Genomic DNA, 21,530 nt, shown 5'->3' with positions numbered 1-21,530 from the left:
TAGTGTACTATATTATAGTACAGGGCTTGGTTTTGTGGAGCATTCACAGCACAGTTGAGTCAGAGTGGCAGTAATTTTTCATCGAGGGGTCTGATGAATCCAATAATAAGCTATCCCTGTCAAGCAGGCCATAATACTCAAATATGTTTCTCAGATGTTAGTGGAGACCAGACCAGAGATGAGGAGATAACCTTAATAACTCTATAGTGAAATAATATTAGCTTGTATTGTATTAGCTAATATTAGTCTGTGAGCTTGTTTTGTGCTTCTTCTCCCCCCTAGTGGCCAAAAATTGATAAGTGCACCTTTAAATAAGCGTAGGAAATAAAACAATCCCTCTGCATTGTAATTCAGCTACATTACAACATAACTTCAAAGAAGCATACACAGGCTATAGCTTTAACCTTGTCCGTTCACACACACACACACACACACACACACACACACACACACACACACACAAACAGCATACAGAGAGACACAAACTAATCACAGGCCTCAAAAACCTGCACACACACTGTGATCTTCCAAGCTGGTGGCTACAACACACACTTAGCCTGATTCAACGTGACTGGACACGTCGGGAATCACACCCATGTTCCAGGCTTCAACACAGCCAACAGTTCTTGTGAAAACAGACTGTAAGGCACAAAAGATGTAATTAGCTGCAGTGGTTCACAGCCTGGTGATGGAACGAGCTTTCCAGGTCCAGTGTCCGTGTGTCTCCCTCGCTTTTCAACAGGGACACTTTTTGTGTTTAGAGTTGGTTAAAGGGCAATGCTCATGGGTTATTTTAGCACCACCATGGAGGCTTCAGTCCTAAGTTTTGAACCGGAGCTCTCCGCATGCAGTGTAGTTGGAGGTAATAAGGCTCTAGAGTATATCTTACTAAAAAAAAGAGGCTAAAAGATGCACCACTTAGCTCAGACATCCAGAGTTGAGATCTAGCCTGGAACTCCTGTTCACTTTCATCCTTTGAGTCTGCCACATGATCTCCCCACAACAAGTAATCACTGCTTTGGTCCAAGCTCACGGTCACAACAAACACAGATGCTTGGGATATTACACTTTGGAAAGTTTGCTGATTTGTCTTCACAGGAACTTAACGGAGCTCGGCCAAATGTGACTTGTGGCGCTTTAGAAACAAGCCGCAAAAACGTGAGCATGAAGGTTTTTGACTGCTCAGGTGGATCTGCATGTGTTTACTGTCAGCTTTTTTTTTTTTTTTGTCTTGGATGGAAAGGCCATGTTTTCCGATGGAGGCAGATACTTTGCAGATGTGGAGGCAGAGCTTGGAGCACACACGGAGAGTGACTGACATTAATGTGTATATTGTAGACTTGTGCAGTACGTGTATATTACAGTACTTGTGACCTATTGTGTAAGCACTAAGTGAAGCCCACATGTGATGTCCAAGTGTAATGCTCTTACAAACAGAAAGGCCCTTCTCTCCGCCCAGTGACCCCTCCACTCCTCCACAGATGTCTCTGTTCCTTTTAGTACACTTTCAGTCCTTTCAGCCGGGAAATGCCACACACACACACACACACACACACACACACACACACACACACACACACAGCACCCGTCTTGGGTATCACGGGGATCTCCTGTCTCCCAGTGGACCTCGTGTTGCCTGCCTGCTGCCAGGCCACATGGCCTCTCTTTCTGAGCAGTTATTGTGTGTGCGGCTCAGAGAAGGTGATGGATTGAAGGGCGGGACCGACTGACCTTAAATCCACACCACGGTTAATTTCACTATGAAGAGTTACAAAATCTGGACCTCTGCGCTGTGCTGCTGGTGGGCTTACACTGACAGTCGTACCCTAACCCAAACCAATCTCTTGACTCAGGTCTCCCCAACCCAACCAACGAAGGCAATGAGTACGAGCCAATCAGAGGCCGAGTAGGCCGGTTCAGGACTTTGCTGTCCTGGGAAAGATGCTGCATGGCTTGCGCAACTGGAAATTCAGACGTAGCTACGAATAATGATGAGGTGTTATGAGCAAATCGGTACAGATTCAAATGGAAAAAAATCCCAACAAGTCAAAATCAGTCAATTAATCAGAACAACAGCAGAGCAGGCTTGGTCAAATTCACATTGAAGTACTTGAAAAACTTTCTATTTCATTCATATTGCAAAATTCTCCTTATGTGCATTATAGAATGATGTTTGATGATGACTGATTTGATGAAGGTGCCACAATTTAACCCCAGCTTCTTGGCAGTCACTGCTTGTATTTGCCAACATAATAATTTGTATACAGAAAAAAGCAAACAAACACTGTTTTTCATCAACATCAAACCTGTTTTATCACTTAAGTCGTCCAGTTTCTTATTACTCGCCTGCAGACATACACTGATACAGTATCTACAATAAGCTAGCTCTAATGTGTAGATCAAACTCTCAGAGTGAATGTTTGAATGGTGGTTAAAAAGCCTGTACATAGTACACTCAATCGATAGACACTAGCAACTTGGGGTGCAAGGGAAATGTTCTACCAAGGTTAACTCTCGGAGCAGAGATTTGGCTGCGATTTTGGAAGCTTGACTTGCTGCTATTAACGAGGCAGCAGGACATATTTGACAGCCTGGCACCTACCAGTGTTGGGAGGTTCAAGGGCACGCAGAATGAGCCCCTGCAGTAGAGTCAGGATAGGAGAACTTCTCGTCAAGCTCGTGAGTCATTGAGCTGGTTATATGGTGCTTATGAATGACCATCAGCATGTAAAGAAATGACTTCAACAGATCAGATAAAGCTTACGTGTGTGTCCACGAGGAATCTGCCATGTTGAGAGAAAGTGTCTCATTCTTGCATACTAACTCGTAAAAACATAGCTGATTTCGTTTTCAATCACACGATGGATATCTCATTTTGGAATGAATCGCCTCGTATGTCGGCTTCCCAGCAGGTTATCTTGTGGTTTAGAGTGGCGGTGACAGGTTGGCGTGGCTGGCTGGCTCTCAGACTGGCTCGGAGTTTGGTTGTAGCAGAAGGGCAATTTTGGTGGAGCCTCAGCAGACAGGATGGCATAGTTGGCAGAGCGAAGGGTGCCAGAGCTCTGAGACTGATATCAAGGGCTCAGAATACACCAGACTGAGTTGTAGTGGACCAGACAGGTTGCCGTGGCTGGCACACTGTTGCGCTGATTGGAAGTCAGGTGGAGGTAAAGGTGGCCCAGAACACGATGACTTGGCACCCTCCCGGTGCGGAAAGGTGTGTGCTTGTGTATACATCCATCTGCACCGTGTGCCTTTGTGTTTTTCTGAATGTTCATGAGTGCTCTGCGGATCTTTTCTTACATCACGGAAGGGTTCTCCTCACCATTGTACACCGGGTGTGTATCCACTGAAGCAGGCACTCCTGCTTCCTGCTAGCCTCTGAGCCAACTTGTCCTCTTGCCAGACGTCGGTAACTTGGCACCCCGTCTCTTCCTTTTCCATGTGGCGATCACGTATGTCTATCCACAAGCAAGTCTGTCGACACATCTAGGCTTTTACAAATGGGATATGACACATGTAAAAAGAGCAAATCACTTTCCTGCCCGGGCTCGGAGCCATGCATGTACTTTTTCTTGGTGTATATGTATTTTTATGGCCGTGTCCATATTCCTACGTGTCACTGGGGAGACAGAATACGCTTAAATGTTACTGAGGGGCACGCATATGGCACAGGTCACATAGGTCAACACATTAAAGTGTCCATCAGTGTCGGCATGACTCCCACAGTAACAGCGTCGTCCATTGTAACTGTGCTACATCTCTGCACCCCGGAGGACATTACTTACTTACATAATGACATGTTACTGCATACATTATGATGCACAACCAGCACTTGCTCTAAATAGTGTGAAAAATGAATGATGCAAAATGTTCCAGATCCCTTGCCGCTGCAATAAACCATCCAAAAATACCGCTTTATGGTTTGATTTCGGACTAAAACTCTATACCATTTCGAGTGCCCCTCTTTCCAGTGAACCAATCAACAACGGTACGAGCAGAGTGGAAGCTCAGGCCGCAGAATGAGCTGTAAGAGGTAGTGAACCTCTCTGTCTCATCTCTCTTGAACTTTATCTCTTCTCGCCGCCGTAACAGCAGATAATAGTTGTATTGTGGAGAGGACAACTATTCAATCAAACTCTGAGACAACGATGACGTGGTTTGGACGGGATGGATAAGTACCTTGTTTAGAGCGGATAAGAGTGCTTCACAAGCAAATGTGTGGCTGTGCACACAGTGTCTACTCCAGGGTGGACAGTGTGTACAGGCTCCTCATGCATTAAGGCTACAGACAGTAAATCAGGAGTGAGATGGGGGAAACGAGACCGCTGGTTCGCCAGAGGATTACATACTGTCACCAGAATAGTTGTCCAGATGTCTGAAATGTCTCAAAAACTACAGGATGGATTGTCCTTCTATTTTGTGCAGACATTCGTGATTCCCACATGATGAATCCTGCAGTGATTCCCTGAATTTTCCTGTTGCACCACTATGAGGCCACAATTTGTCTAAAGCTTTGGTTTACCTGCAAAACGAATTATTTGGACAGCAGGGAAATGTTAACCGATCAGATTTATGTCGAGTTTTAATGAATTGTCAGATTAAGAGCTGATTTCTTATCCGTTATCCAATCGGTCCATTCTTTCTATTTGATTCATTGATTAATATTTAACTCTGTAAAATAAGAAAGAAGAGGAACAAACACCCTTCTCAGTGTCCCACACACCAAGGCTTTTTCAGATCACTTGTTTTGGTTAACCAACAGTCAAAACCCAAAAGATGCTCAATTTGCATTTTACAGGTAATTTGATGGTTGGAATTTTTGCTTTATGAATGACTGAAAACACAAGCTGTTGGAGCTTTGGTGTGAGTCCTCCACGTGATTCAAATGAGCATGTGAACGGTGTGAACGGCGTATCAGGATGTGAAGTAAGGCTGTCAGCACGCTCTTAACAGATGACAGAAACAGTGGCTGAAGGTAATGAGGAGGAACTGATAGAACTTGTTGCTCCTGCTGCTTGTGATCTGATTAACAATATTAATCTCCTGGAGCATCGCCATGTTACGCTTTCATTGTGCATTTATTAGGTCTTTAACAAGGCTACTGCAATTATTCACCAAGGACTATTGGCATTCGTTTCCCGCCTTCAATGCAGAAAATACATGAACAGCGGCTCGCGTTGTGCCTCTGTGCTTTTAAAAGCAAACCTTTGTCAGATTGTAAGACACCCCGGCTCTTTGAGTGCTATGCTGGTGTTAATAATAGCAAAACCTGGTTCAGGAGAACGCCGTTAACTGCCTGTGCAACAGTTTCTCTCTCTCGCTCCGCCTCTGCACGTTTGTTTGTTGTGGTTTCCATGGAGATTTTCTCTCATCACTGTTTGTTAAGGCAGAGAGCGCTCGGCCCGTCTTCCTCGCCGGGCGTCAGAGGTCACAGTCTGCTCACTCATGGGAGGACGACCTATAAACCTGCCAGCTTTCCATGAGATATGTTTCCTGTACACATAGAGATAAATATACACATTGATGTGCATTCTTCTCTTTTGTATGGAGTCTGTCTGCACATGGACACACACACACACACACACACACACACGCACACACATACAGACACATTCATATGCAAATTTGCAGATCAGTTTTGCTCTGTCCTCTGTGTTTATCATGACGCAAGTCCTTGCAACGAGTTTAAAGCGGGCCAAAGAGCAGAATGAGAAATGGACGTGGCCAGTATTAAGTGCATCAGAGGGAAGATGCAAAACACTTTAGACTTTCAGCTCTCCCTGTGTGTGTGTGTGTGTGTGTGTGTGTGTGTGTGTGTGTGTGTGTGTGTGTGTGTGTGTGTGTGTGTGTGTGTTTTTGAGTGTGTGATTGCTTGGCCTGTCTCTCGCCTATCGAACTCTGGTGTTGTCTTTCTGCCATCTGCCACTGCCACCCTACTGACACACACACACACACACACACACACACACACACACAGTGAGCGTTCACATAATACTCCCGTCTTTTTATCTTCCCTTCCTCTCGAGGAAACACATTTCTTACACAGGGATGTGTTTTTTGTTTGTTCCTGTCAGCTCTTCTGGTGTAGCTTTGTGCGTTAGCATCTACTTTTGTTAAAGAAACAAAGGAGGCCAGCTTTGCCTTGAATATGAAATTCAAGAATATGCATTTGGTGTGTGTTTGTGCGTAAGATATGAATATTTAATCCAGCCCCTCCCTCCATCATGTATTAATCATGGAGCAGTCTGCTTAGGCTGAAAATAGCGCCTAGCAACCCAGAAAAACAAAATCCATAGTAGTCGTCGGTATGTCATGTGCTGCTCGGTGATGTGTGACACAGCACATGGGCTCCTCTCACATTTTCCTCCTTTCCACACTAAGTTTTCTTCCCCCAGGTCTGTCTCCACTGGTCCAGGATTGATGGTGATGGAGATTTCTCATGTTTTTTATTAGAGATTCTTGTAGCGATGCTCAAGTTTGAAAAGCGTTTCCGTCTCTGAAAAAGTTGTTTATCAGTTTTAGACTTAGACCATATTTGCTTGTCTCGCACAAATTCCAAACTGAACCCTGAATGCAGCCTGCTGTGTCGGCACCGACACCCACTGAGTTTCAGAAAAGTTTGAAATGTGTGACTGGAAGAAAGTCTGCTTCCTGAAGGTGTTGATAATTGCAGGATTACTGACCCCACCATCGGTACCAGCTGCCAATCTTGAGGATAAACTGATGTAGGCTGAGTGATAATTTCAGCCGAGCCGTTTGCAGGTGGGGGCAGAAATATGGCGACAAGTTTCTGTCATGCCTGCAAAGACTCGTTCAACAAAAGAGCTTGAATTCAAGGGCAGAGGGAATGAGAACGGTGGCGGTGGAAACCCGAGTAAACGACTGTCTGCTGCCTGGCGGTGTCACTGAAAAGCCAACATTTCTACTTGATGGGATCATGGGAAACAATTCAAACCAACGAGCTAATAATAGTCCGGTGTGTGTGTACAGTCAGAGAGTATTAAGACATTGGTGTGACTTTCGTTGTGCTGGCTGAGCTCCGTCACATTTCAAATTAACATGATTTCAAAGTAAAACAAAGGGACATGGAGGTGCTAAAGTGCCTTATCGGGTGTTCTTAGTGGATATCAAAGGTGATCTCCAGATTCAACTCGATGCAGTTCTTGATGATTCACATCTGAAATACCGACGTTGTGTAAAGCGCTTCTCAGAAATTATCCTGGGAACTTAAATTTCTTCTGTTATTTCTTTGAATATATAATTGCGTTAAGTGCAAATTATCGGCTAAATTATGCAAGAAAAATAAAAGACCTGCAAAGCCTCCAAGAACATCACGATTGTGCCTATTCAAAAAACATATATATTAGCCCATCCAGCTGTGCGTAGACTCCCAGTATTCTGCTTTAACCAAGAACAGTTTCATCCACTTTAATGGTCGTTTGTGTTGACAAGACGTGAGCCCTGCAGTCAGCTAGCTAGCTAGCATTAGCTGCCTGGCAGGGACGGACTGAATAAAGCAGAATCCACACTTGTTCAGTTGATGTCTACAGCTTGACATCTTGCAGAGAAATTCAGTCTCGTCAACAAATGGAAATGGAGAGCTCAGATCGGTGTGCAGAGTCTCTCCAGTCAGTCGTCACGTCACCTTTTTTCAGCATCTTTAACACGTGATTCAGAGTTCAAGGACGACCGATTCCTTTCAGATTGTGTTCAGCTTGCTTTGGGTTTCTGTGCAGCAAAGTGAAGAAAAACTAGACTTTTTCAATTTGTCAAAGGTTATTTCCAATCATGCTGATTTATAATAACTGAGACTTCTTGAAGGATTGTGGCAGCAGTTTGTGGAGGGGAACGTTCAGTAGGTAAGAAGACTTAGTTTCCTCCCAGAGCATTTATGGATGAGTCCACGAGGACCTTCATTACCATGTGCAGCATGTAACTGCACAATTATGAGAAAATGTCTTATGCCCAAACCGCACGAGCACATGACAAGTGACCTCCGAAACCAAGTGAATCAATCCGGGTTTCTCAGACACGGTCTGTAAAAGTCTGCCTGAATGGACGTATTTCTGAGACTCTTCCTAACCGACGACAGCGTAGCATTAATGTTAAAATAAGAAGGCCTGCAGTCCTAAAGCCTGATCGTGTTTATTAAGCGCTGTGATATCTCGCCTGTGAACGCTTTCTTTTATTTTCTCTTTTCTCTAGTTCTTTTCCTCACATTTCACCAAAGTATGAGAGTTTTGTAATCCGTCCCTAATTTCATGAGCATCCTAATGCGCTCACAATCGAGGACCAGCAAGGATGGTTGAAATTAATCTTAATCTCATTCTGCACAATTGAGGTAAAACTGAGAATTTTTCTTGGATGAGTTTCTTTCAAGAAGCCACTTTTCAGGGTTTAAATGATGATAAACTGAACGCCCCTGGTTGGGCTTACTGGGAGAACTAATTGGTAATGTGTGAGCACTTTGCTGCACGTTTGGCTTTTTCCTTCTCTCTCTCACTCTCTGTTGAACAGATAGGATATGCTTCTCACTTTTATTGCTTGTTTTGCGACTCTCCTTCATCCTCTTGGTTTCCCCGTGCAGCAGTCTGTGCCTCTCTTGCCTGGGAGCTGAGCACAGATGTTGGTAGTTTGGATCTGTTCATCTGATGGTTTTGACAGCACACTGGAAGCCTCATTTAAGACGTTCTGTTCTGCTCTCTGACAGGTGGCTTGACCAGCAACGAACAGCCTCTGGAACTTCTTAAACCAGCTACACTCAACCATTTCGGTAGGAAATCTGTGTGTGTGTGTGTCTCTGAAATGCATTTGGACTGATGAGATTGTTGAATCCATTGCACTAATAGTTTCCTTTCATCACCTGAACGAATTGATGGACCTGAATGTTGAGCATCATGATAACTAAACAGTGGACAAGCAGACAGTGATTATCTTGATGAAGTAAATAAATAAGTGATTCAGCCTCTACCCAGGGTGTATAACCCCCGATCCACAAAAGTTGAGACGTTGTGTAAAACATAAATAAGAACAGAAAGCAATCATTTGCAAACAAACAGTATTTACCGTCAACGGTTTCACGAAGTCTTCCTGAGCCCATGTCGTAATATCCTTCACACTTTGCCTTATTCTTGTTATTTCCTTAAAGTCTACGACCACGGTGGCCAAAGTGTGATATTAATAAGTGAACTCTGGGAAACATATTGTGTATTTTTGTGTGAAAGCAGAAAATTAGACTGTCCTTTGCTTTACTTGCTCACTGGTTGGATCAGTTTTCCTTTGCTTTTGGTGCATCTCCTGCTCCGATCCCTCAGAAACACACTCGCCTAGTGATCGCTGAGTGATTGATGTAGTCATGTCTTTGGCTTTACTGATGTGTGATACACCACATGTGATTACAGAACATCAAGGCTCAGGGAGGGATTTGGTGATATGGTGGTTGCCTTAGCCGGCTAATGTATGGCTCAAGAATACACTCTGTCAGTGTCTGTTTATGAGAAACTTATCATTTACTCCTGAGCATGTAATCATTTCCACCAGCTGACGTTGCGCGTTGTTTTTAGCACATGGCAATGTATTATTCAGTGTCCGACTCCTTTTAGAATTCACGCTGCACATGCCAGCGCACACGTGCGTGTACGTGAAAGTGCGCGAGAAGCGAGACATTTTGTTGGAACTTCACGCTCTTGTTGACAGGAACGTGGGATAATCACGCCACATCAGCATGTCATCAACCCGCAGGCGGTATGTTTGTCCCATGTGGTGGGAGGAAATGCTGATGCAGCAGTGATGTCACAGATATGGTTGCCAAGACCTGGAGCTTTAGCCTGTTAATAGCATGTTTGCTTGTTGCAGTGACACACAGAACTGCATAAACACACAGACAAGTTATGCACATATTCAGCTGTTGAATGCTACTGTATGCCTGTGTGGAGCCCTTCTGGGATCAGCTTTTCAGAAAAGTAGAAAAGATTTAGACTTGGTTCATCAATAATGTGGCGCGAGAAAGCTCTTGAAAGCTGTGATGCAACGATAAAACAGCGTTTTATTGCCTGTAATTCTTAAACACTCGTGCCCCGTTTAGACCAGCACAGCGGTGCGGGTCACATGCTGGGTTGAATGTGGGTGAGATACCTTTGGCGACCAGGCGTTTCTAAAAGGATATAAATGAATTTAATCACACGAGAGACAGAGACCTGTGACAGATGTCTCACATGAATGAGACCAATCGGAGTTGAATGCATGTTGAGTAGACCTTTGTCTGTAAGAAGGGATTGTTCCCTAAATGCACGTATACACACACACACACACACACACACACACACACACACACACACACCACACACACACCCGGCCCGTTCTCACAAACAAACACAAAGCAACAAAAGCAGTCCTGTAAGCACTTATCCTCCCAGTCATCTCAGTATTCCTCACTGATAACCGAAGTGGCATTTCACAAACACATTTACTTTTCATGTTAATTATGATTTATACACGCTGTGTGATAAGCAGGGCTGGTTGTGTTTTCAGTGTATTTTTTTTTTTTCTGCAGCTGTGACTTTTGAATGGGTGTTGGAAAGGTGACACGCAGAGATATGTGCATTTTTTTATTGTTTCTCTTCTTTAGTAAATAACATTTAACAAATTATTAAAGTTTCATGTTAATCTCTACCTTCTGCTCGCTCTTACCGGAGTGCCCATTGTTGTTTAAATGTCAGTAACATTAAAGCACAGTTTTACCTGATAATTCCAGTACAGTGGACAAATTGCAGGCTTAAGGCATCTCACGGTTTTTCAAGTACCATATGCCCTTTTAAATGTGGAGAAACTGCAGACAATTTTTCACAATTTGTAGCCAAAACCGAGACGTCTTCGAGTTTAGTAGGTCGGGTGTGAAGGCTAATGCATTGCTTACTATGTGCTTCTGTTGTCAGATCACACTGAATGGCTCAATCAAATCAGATTTGGAAATTTCAGAGTTTGGTACAGGCCTAATAATAACTAAGTTTTGAGATTCCTGCCAAAAAAAGGACAACAGCATTTTATTGGAATAAGTACAGTACAATGCTCTATTAACACATTCATGAGATGTGTTAGAATTAATTAAGTGGGTGCCAAGAGAAACTGTAACACGTCTTATTTGTGTGTGTGTGTGTGTGTGTGTGTGTGTGTGTGTGTGTGTGTGTGTGTGTGTGTCCTACGCTGTTAAGTCCATTTCAACACAGAACCTAATAAAACAGCCACAGCTGCAGCAGCTCTGGTGACCTTAAAGTTACCTGTGTGTGTGTGTGTGTGTGTGTGTGTGTGTGTGTGTGTGTGTGTGCGTGTGTGCGTGCGCGTGCGCGCGTGTGCTTGTGTGTGTGTGTGTGTATTTTTTATACAGGTAAGTTGGGAATCAAAAGTAGAATGAGCATCAGTCAGAGTAAATGACTCATTTTGACAATTTGAAAATGAGGAAGACAAGGCTGGAGGAGGAGGAGGAGGAGGAGGAGGAGGAGGAGGAGGATGAGGAAGACTGTGATGGAGACAGATTTGGGTGCATATTAAGCAGGATGACTAAATTGTGCACGGGTGGAGGTTCTGTAAGAGGAGCAGAAAGGTCAGCACCTTTCAGTGTGAATGTGGGTTTGAGCATCTGTTTGTATCCGTAAATGCTCACGTCACATTAGGAGAGAAAACCAAAGGCTGGATGAACACGCATTGACGCGTTTGTGTGTCTCTGAGCGTGTTCGTCTGAGCCTTCGCATGGCACGTCTGTCCGTCCGTCCCACTGCATAGCCTAAACTAGGCTCTTTTCTCCCCAAGCCAAAACAGCTTTCTTCCACTCTGCACAAATTAGCAGCAGCCCACGCTCCACTAACACATAACTGTCAGAGCACAGACACTGCAGGGAGTGAGGAGGAGTGAGGGGAAGGTGAGAGAAGTGATGAGGAAGGGGGTGTCAGGGGGGACAAATTGGGAGAAGAGGATGGGAACATAGAGGAGAAGAAGCGACCGATAATGTAGACCAGAAGTGTTTTTGTAGCTCACAGAAGGGCTTCGCTGTGGATCCTTTCATCGGGGCCTGGTGTGCACCGTTGGGAACCGTCAGGAAACATGACAGTTGTCTCCTTTAGTTTTTTAGTCTTAATGCTTTGTGCACATGTCCATTTTCTGTCCACACAGTGCTGGTATTAAGGCTTAGCAGAATGTGAGGCGGCGAGCGAGTTGAGAGAGAGACGGATGAAGAGCTGTTCAGTGGCAGACCTGTTGGCCAGCTTCTGTTTTCTGACTGAACGGCTTCTCTTTATTCAGAGATGTCAGTTGTGTGCGAGCACTTAAGAACCTGCGGGAGGGAGGAGTAGGTAGAATAAATGCAATGAATGGAGGTGGGTGGAGGGAGATGGAGATGGTAAAAGAGATAGGAAGGGAGCGACATGGGAGGAGAACAGCAATTTGAGGAGAAGAGGGCCTGGATAAGTAGAAGAAGAAGGATGAGGAAAGGCACATTATGCAAATATCAGTCGGCTCATTACCATTTCAAAACTCTGGAAAGGAAATCACAAAAAGTGGAGAGAAGCATATTTTTGGACTACACCAAATTCATTCTCACTCCCTGCATTTCCATTTCTCGAACCCTTTTCTCTCTCACACACACACACACACACACACACACACACACACACACACACACACACACACACACACATCACCAGCCCTCTCTCTCCTCTGTCGCACTTAACTCCAGTCTCCTCTCTCGTCTCTCAGTATGTGGTTTCTATTTCTGTGCTCGCTTGGCCTCTGATTTCACATGTTCAGTCTGCATCTTAAGCTGGCCGATGTGCGCCATGGTCCAGGGATGGATTTCTCTTTGCACGGATGGAGCGAGGTGCTAGAAACATGGGTCCAAGGTTCTGGTCCATGCTGACATGGAAGCATCACGGATCATAGATTCATTGGCTTCACGTTCCTGCTGAGATTCTCCCCTTTTACCACAGATCATTGGAGAACACTGAACTCATCGTCATGTTTATGGAACCACTCTGATACTGAAGTGTGGTTTGTGACATGCCGTGTTATGTTGTGGAAGTAGCCATTGGAGGATGGATGATATTAATGGAACAAATGTGCCAAATATGTGCCAAGCAGTATTCCCCACACCATTGCACCGCAAACCACCAGCCTTAACCACGGACACGAGGCAGGATGGATCCGTGTGTTTGTGTTGTTCATAGCAAATCCTGATGTGACCATCTGAATGCCACAGCAGAAACTTGTGCCCACTGGAGCCTCAGTCTCCTGTTCTGGGCTGACAAGAGAGGGTCTTGGTGTGGGTCTCTGTTGCCGTAGCCCCTCCACTTCAAGCTTTGACGTGCTCTGACCTCTCTCACTAAAGTTGGATCGATAACGTCCTTGGGTTTCGATGTATACATCAAAGTATGTGTGCTATACAACATGCTAAATATCTCTGCCATGTCCAAAATGGTAATGTTACCTTTGTGGCCTCCGGGGTCATTGTCATCGTCCCATCAGAAGCTTTGGAATCCAGCCATCCCACATGAAGCCTGGCTGCTGAAACCTAGCAGCTAGCTGTCACTCAAAGTGACCACATCCAAATTTACGGCATAACTTTAAGAGTGAACATAATTTAAATGAGTGAGTTTGAATAGAGAAATGAGCTGTAGAGACCAAAACCCTTTTCTGTACCAGACTGTAAACGTGTTTTTGTCTGCTTCGTGTTGGGTATTTTAATCTGGGGGTCTATGGGGATTCACTCGCTTTTGAAACCAGCATCAAGTGGCCATTCGAGAAACTGCAGTTTTTGGCACTTCTACGTTTGCTGCATTTTTCGGCCACAGAAGTCGTCCATTCAGTCGTTCATCATTATGTTCTGCGAGGGAGTGGCAGGTTCACGTGCAGCACCTGGTGGTAAAAATCGGCGGTATCGGTCCGGTCTTGTCCTGTATTTGCCTTAATATCAAATCGGTTTAATGCTGTCTCTCACTGAGATGACATTTTGACTGACAGAACTGCCGAAGCTGCTATAAGAGAAAATCTTAGGAGGCCAGTGGTTTCTAAGACAACCCGTCTGGCACTGTCGTATCTTTGTATTGTCAAAATCAGTTGGACCACAGTTCTTTTCCAGTTCAGCGTCGGGTCCAACCTGGAACAAGTGAACCTCCAGACCGTATTTACAGGCTTTTCTAAATTCAGTTCCTCCCAAATTATAGGTCAATTAACTAATCTGCAATGTGCATTTGTGGATAACATGTCAAACATGAAGAGAAGCGAGTGGAAAAGCAGTCGGAAGGGACGGAATTAGTGCTGACAGGCCAGAGACGGAGAGTGAGGTGTGTTCCAGAGGACACCCTGTCTGTAGGTCACCATGACCGCGCGAAGACACTTGTCTGCCGGCCAGACCCCTGCTGCCCCCCTCCCTGCTCGCTGGAACATTGGGTTTTGCAGTCGCGTGTGTTTGTGTGTGTGACTGAATGCTTGACCTTAATCCTGACATTGCAAATATGTGTGTTTGTGTTTCCTCTGTGGATGAGAAGGAGCATGCCCCACACAGAGATTTGGGGAGTTTGGCAGGCAGATTTTGATCTCTGTTTCACCTGTGTGTCATCTTTTTCTTTTTTTTTTCTTCTCTGTGCAGTCTCGCAACCGCGCTATTGATGCTCAGAATTCATCCCCATGAAATTAGTATCTGTGGTGACTGAAAACATGAAGTTACCTTTAATCATAGTTCAGTGTGCCAGTCCCCTGCACAAATCCTGAGACTTGCCAACAAATAACTTCAATTAGTCATCACTCACTCAGCTTTAAAGCTTCGACAAGCGCTCCTGTTCTAACATAGGTAAAGTGTAGGTACAGGGCTTTGAGGCATGAAGCGTTAATTATCATGAGTGATTCACCACATCAGACTCTCCACCCCTCGCTCAGACTGTATTCCTAATTGAAGATTGAAAAGACTCGAACCTTGTAGTGAATTTTAACCCCACGGTCCAACCGTAACCGACACAATCAGCACCTGCGTGACATGCCACTTTTGCTAATGGAAGACAACCTGTTTTGTATACACATGCTCACCAGGGAGCCCACACAGCCCTCACTCCCCGGTGCCAGTTCCCCAGATGGGCCCCCGAAGCCCCCAACCTCCCCCACACACTCTCTGACCTGGCATGGATTCCTCTGCCTGGTGCCAGTTTGGTGTAGGCAGGAGTTGGTGGGCAGCTGCTTCTTTTCTGCTCAGCCACCATCAGGCTCACACACACACACACACACACACACACACACACACATAAACAACCATGTCAAACTCATTGCCCAAGGAATGTGTCCAAATGGCTCTCTTGAACTTCTGATGAACTGAAATTTAATCTCCCGTGCTTTGCTTCATCTCATCTCCTTGAATCTGTCTTTTTATTTCTCTTGCACCTCACAGTTAACAGAATAAATTGCCTCCATTTGGAATAAAAATGTCTGCGGAATATCAGCAAGTTCACAGCATGAGCAGATTACTGGAGCGGTAGTTTGAATGCGGCGTCTGAAGGAAACCTAAAGCTGTCAGAGAGCTGTGGTGACTTCAGATTTGATCCTGAGAGAAAGATGGGAGTTTAAAGGGAATACAAGACAGTGTACCAGTGCCTAATGATATCTACAGACATTGCCTGAGGTTGTGGCCTTCATGTCAACCCTGTTAAAGACAGACAGACACACACACACACACACACACACACACACGCACACCCTTCACATTCGGGTCTGAGAAAATGTGGCACAGTGCTCAGAGACAGACTTGTTTTTGTCTTCCAGCAGAACAGGCAATGCCTTAACCTACTTTGTCTGCATCAGCGCCATTATCCTGACAGCTATAGCAGGTCGGACTGTGTGTGTGTGAGAGCCAGTTTGTCTTATGTGGGTATTGTAGAGGGGAAAAGGATTTTACCATGTCATGAATTTTGCATATGGCCTGGTGTGTTTTGCCATGCTGCCTGCCTGGCTTGGCTTTTCCAAGAGCTAGACGTCTGGAGACTGAGGTTGTGTTTTTGTTTTTGTGTTTGAATAAATGCAGACTTTAAAAATTCATTCAAAATCTTTTTTTTTTTTTTTTTTTGCTCTCGAACAGTACAGATGGACAGACAGCCAAAGAGCACAGACTAATTAGGAATATGTATTCTTTATAAAACATGTTGTCATTGGTCTGAATTTGTCTTTGTGTCCAACTTTCAATGCTAATGTTATTATTCCAGTAATCATGCTTATTAGTTCAATGTTAGAACAGTGGCAGCTGCAGAAACTAGCAGAAAACAACACCAAAAATAATGAAGTAAAGTAAAAACACGGTAAAAATAATAAGTAAAGATAACACCACATACACACATTTATTTGCTTCTTGTCAGGAAATAGGCGGGACTTGAAGCTTCTGTCCACTCCTGTCTCACAACTACCTGCAAACAATGGCACATCTCCGAGGGGTTTCACAGAGTAGTCCACTGGTTGACCTTCAGAACCACGAGTCCACACTGCATTGTTGCAGACTAATCGTCTGCACGTCCCAATGCAACACATCATATATGGTATCTTTTCCCTCAAAGATCACCACTGCGATTGGTCAGCGAAGCCTAAATATCCATGTCTGTTTTATTGGTTATAGTTCTCTGAATCCTACATGTTAAATGCTAAAATGCAACGAGCTGCTGTTAGCAACAGGCCCAGCAGATTTCAGCTTGTGTTAATGTGACGTGTTGATGCGTGTTTGTGGTTTCTGTTACCTTCCCCTTCTGCAATTTAAGGCAGATGTCTCACTAGCTTAGTATCTGCAGCGGAAAACAGACAGGTGATAATATCAGCAGGCAGTTCTCTGAATTGTTTTTCAGCCGCAGTGCTCGGTAATAAGTCACATTATCATTTTCATTAGAGCTAGCATGGGGTGCCACATATTAGATGCTGCAGCTCTGCAGTGTTTACAGTTCCCGTTTTATATTTTAAGACAGTTATCCTGAAGTCATACACTTTGAAATGAGTCTGTTTACGCTCACATGTAAAGATAGACGGATGGATATTATGTATATTTCCCTCCAGCCATGCTTTGACCTTTCACTTCCTCTTAAACTCACTTGTTAATGCAGAGGTGTGTTTGTAAAGGCTTTAAAAGCCCAAGCAGGACCATATGAGTCCAGAGGAGTCCTCTGGAAGCTATCTATTATGGATGACCACTCCAGGGTTCAGACCTTTGCTTTTGCACTCACAAGGGGTTTGCTAGCTTCTGGCCAGCAACACCACCATGACCAGGGGCGGGCCTTCCCCTGTCCGGGAAGAGGAGTTCATTACAGCCAAGCCCACAGCCTAATGGCTGCAGCGTGGCGGTCAGTGATAGACTGTATTTTACCACAAACTCATTTAAAAGAAGAAATAGACCATGATTTGTTGCCTACAATCATTCATATCAGTTTTCTGAGTGGGATGAACTTGCAAGAAGTTATTGAGCGAGACATCTGGAAAAATAAGTTCAAGAATAGACTCCTCTTCAATTACTGGTATAAACACAATAAGCAAGCCTCCACAAGTAGATACGTCACGAAAAGCAGACCATTGTTAGGAAATTGGACAAATGCCCAAATCACCAGCTCTACACCAGGATGAAGTGGAACATGTTTCTTTCCATAGCTGAGCTGTTTTCCTCACCGTGTGAATCTCGGATCTTTAATCTGTCTCGCTTCTACCTGAACTCATCTTTCTTTTTGATGCTGTCCTCCATCTCTGTCTATAACTGTCTTTACGGTCTTAACTACCTCTCTGTCTGTTTAAGTCCCCAGGAAATATTGATGAGGCCCATTTTAGGCAAGTTGCTATAATCTGCGCTGCACATTAAGAGTTTGTGGGTCTAGCTGTAGTGCACAGGGCCGTTCCTGTGACCCATGTGATTCAAAGTACACAGGGATCAGTGTGGTAAGCTGACATCTCTCATAAGTTCGGTTTAGCATTGCCGACAGCTAATGGCTCTCTGTCTGCTGCAAGCTCGACACAGACTGGGGAAGGCATTACCATTGAGACGGAAGGAGAGGGTGTAAAATATGAATGAACGGAGCTCCCCACTGCAGCTCTAAACATCTCTTTGTCTTCCCTCGTCTGGTTTTTAAGAAGCTGTTTTGAAGCCGTCGTGTTCGAGGTCTTTCTCAGAACAGTTAGCAGTTCAGGCTTGTTATGGGTATCTTTGTAGAGCTTGTTAGCTCAACAGCATCAGATTGGCAGCTTGAGGTAAACTTGATCTGAGGACTGTGCAAACTCTTTTGTGTGTGTGTGTTTGTGTGTGCGCACACACACCCAAGTTTGCACTGCAGAATTAGTTATTTTTAGCCAGTTATGAAGCAGATCAAATAAAAATATTATGTATTTAGCTGCATGCTTTTGATTTTTGTTAAACTTGCATGCAGATACAAGAGATATAAACAAGATTTTAAAGCCTAGTTTGTTTGCTTTTATTGCCATAAAGCAGTGCATTTTCCATTTATTTCCAATGTTGGCAGCAGTGGCCTTTTCAAACCTGAAACCTGACTCAAAGTAGAAAATTGTTTTCTTTCTGTCTTTCTTCTCATCTCTATTTTTGTCTCCTGTAATATAAATGGGTAATTTCACCTCTCCAAGCCTCCTTTTCAAATAGAACAAAGTGAAAGCAATCACTCTTTGGCTGAAGTGCTTTCGGTCGGTCGATACAAGCAAGTGGTGACGAGCTGTCTCTTTTGTTTTAAGGAGTCACAAACCAAAACACTGGTCTGATACAACCAGAGGTGTTAAAGTGATGGCTTTTCTGCAGATACGGCACTGCAACGTCTCTGTTGGTTGGCAAATTGTATGTAAGTTTCACTGTATATATCATCATATCTGACAACTATACTGAAAAACAGTGGACAGCCCGGTGGGACAGCAGCTCGGCTCTGTTATAATGTGCTATAGCTTCTGTAGTCAGTTTATTGTCTGTGTGTGTGTGTGTGCATGAGAGAGAAAGACAACAACTCACAGGTTTATATCCATATCTATGACATTGATTCCTCCTCCGCTCTTCCTCATTCTGAATGTTCCTGGAACAGCTTCGGTCAAATGATAGTACACGTTCTGTTGTAGGTCTTTGGTATAAAGGTGTTCATCTTATGCAAAAGCAATGAAATGCACAACTTAACTTGCCCGTTGGATATGAATTTGCTCCACCTGCACTTTGTTTTTTGGTTTTTAATTTTCAACATATTTGAAGAAAATTGCGCGCGTGCACTAGCTACGCGAGAGCAGGTCAATGAACGCAGACACTGACCGCTAACACAGCTGAGAGCTCACGGCGCTCTACTTGTGCTGATCTGTTAAGCCTTCGAAAATATTTTTTATTAACCTCAAGTCTGTTGCATGTTTTGGCGAAGTGAGAGAAGTGGCAGATTATGCGAGGGAGAAAGTACAAGATTTTGGCACGCAGTAATACTTTTACACTGCAGCAGTGTTTTATAGCAGTATTAAATTTAGACATCAGAGCGTACTAAAAGGGTGGGTTCTCATATTCTGCATCAACTGAGCGCGCTCTGATTGTCATTAGGAATTCATTGCGTCGCCTAAATCTGTGTTTTTATTTGACAAGAAAGATATTGGAAAAGGGTTATTTTAGAAAGTTTAATGATTGTTCTAAATAGAAATTTCAGATTTAGTATCTGTATTTTGAGATCCCCACTGATACTAATCAATGGGGAGGCAGAGGGAGAGGGATGTGAAGGGGGGTTGTAGAGAGAGCGAGCGAGAGTGTGTATTATAAATAACCTAAATCAATAATAAACGACACAGTATCTCACATATTTGGAGTCGGGTCTGGGGTTCTCAGGGGAGATGGATGAAAAAAAGCAACCCTCCTCCTCCCACCCCCCCGTCACCGTGGAGAGGAGGGGGAAGACTGGAGCATAGGAGGGTATAAAAATAAGAGTTGCTGTCTTTTTTTTTTTCCCTCTCCCGGGCACGAACCAGCTTGTGGTTATGGTTGCATGCATGCTCGTGTGTGTGTGTGTGTGTGTGTGTGTGTGTGTGTGTGTGCGTGTGTGCGCGCACGTGTGTACATTACGAGGCGGACACGTCCATTACTTATTCATCAGTCCTGTCTGCCAGGCTGCCACACCGTGTATTTCAGCATGCCTTGCAATCATTATGCCACATGCATTATTTAAGGCACACGTGCACGCAGACTTTGATGCAGATAGCTACATGAGCTATTTATCTGGGATATGCTCACTTATCGCCTCGTCTGCTGCTCTCACTGGCTGTTGCAAATAACTGCACAGGCCCTCATCCACACAGACGTTCACTGCCTTATCTTTAGGTCACACACCACACCTGCACACAAGGGCTCGCGTAGACGCTTTCATTCATGTCTCCATACGTGGACCCGTCTGATGCAGATATAATGTGGGCTTTGATTTGTCTCTGTTAGATGTAGTAAAAGAAGTTGGGCCTCCTATGGCCCGCTGCCTCGTGGAAAACAGATCTGGAGAATGTGCCACAGCTCACCAGCTTGACTTTTGGAAGTTGGCTTACGTCAGTATCACTTTTTGGCAGCAAGCCACGCACATAAAGATCTGGTTGCTCGTCTTAATGAGGCAAAAATCAACAGCACAGAAACACAACGCGGAAGAAAGTTTGAGCCATTTATTACAGGATGCGAGACCTTTTGTCTATTCCACATGCTTGACATTCTTGTCAGTCTTTGTCTTGAAACTACTTTATTTGTTGTGAGTTGAAGTGTTCGCTGCATTGTGCTGCATCACATTCATGCCAACTGCTGTACTCACAAACAAATTCAGTTTGATTGCTTGCGTAATACGCAGTTCATCTGAACAGACCCCTGAGCCCTGTAACGCTCCGCCAGTCTTTAACAAGTTCTGTGGATTTCTCTTTTTCTCCTCCGTCATGGCCAAAAAAACATTTTCAAAAGCTTTTCCACGTGTTCCGCTGTTTTTTGTTTGCCAAGCTGCCACCTCGCCGCCGCTGATCTTTGACCGTGTTATTCACCATCTAACCTAATGTTCATACATTGAGTTTTACCGCAAAGTTCATGTGGTGCTCTTCTGCCTCAGTTTGGTCACTGCCCTCCCCACCGGTGATTCTCCCTGTTCCAAAGAGGTGTTTGTGTGTGTGTGTGTGTGTGTGTGTGTGTGTGTGTGTGTGTGTGTGTGTGTGTGCGCCATTGTGGTTTGCGCTCAGTAGCAGTTGCTGTTATCAGTGTCATGGCTGCATGAAGCTTAGCTAAGCCGCTGACGTCAACACCGTACGACGAGCTGATAACGTAGACTTTTATCGCAGCCAGGTGTGTGGGTGTGTTGTCTGATTAAACAAAACTTGGCTTCCTGGATTCTATGCTGAACTTCAAAAATAGCTCCTGCAAACACACACACACACACACACACACACACAAAATCGATCTGGAAATGTGTACAAAAATCGGTGCCTTTACATGTGATTATGGTTTCTGAAGTAACTTGATTTCTTTAACACAAACAAGAAACCAAGTCAGCTTTTTT

At 44.3% G+C, this 21,530-nt stretch overlaps 1 protein-coding gene across 3 annotated transcripts in view; it reads left to right on the top strand.

The window, feature by feature from the left end:
• hdac4 (histone deacetylase 4) overlaps window positions 1-21,530 on the top strand; it is a 119,835-nt gene that overhangs the window by 35,757 nt on the left and 62,548 nt on the right. For all 3 annotated transcript variants that reach the window (XM_076746757.1, XM_076746758.1, XM_076746756.1), the window contains one exon: window positions 8,714-8,776. In XM_076746757.1, the coding sequence (XP_076602872.1) occupies window positions 8,714-8,776 (63 nt within the window). The remainder of the gene's footprint in view (window positions 1-8,713; window positions 8,777-21,530) is intronic.

The sequence above is a fragment of the Chaetodon auriga genome, chromosome 13 (genome assembly GCF_051107435.1).
Source record: "Chaetodon auriga isolate fChaAug3 chromosome 13, fChaAug3.hap1, whole genome shotgun sequence".
In the NCBI taxonomy this organism is placed as follows: domain Eukaryota; kingdom Metazoa; phylum Chordata; class Actinopteri; order Chaetodontiformes; family Chaetodontidae; genus Chaetodon; species Chaetodon auriga.
Note: the sequence above shows the minus strand (reverse complement) of the source record. Positions and strands in the feature narration are given on the sequence as shown.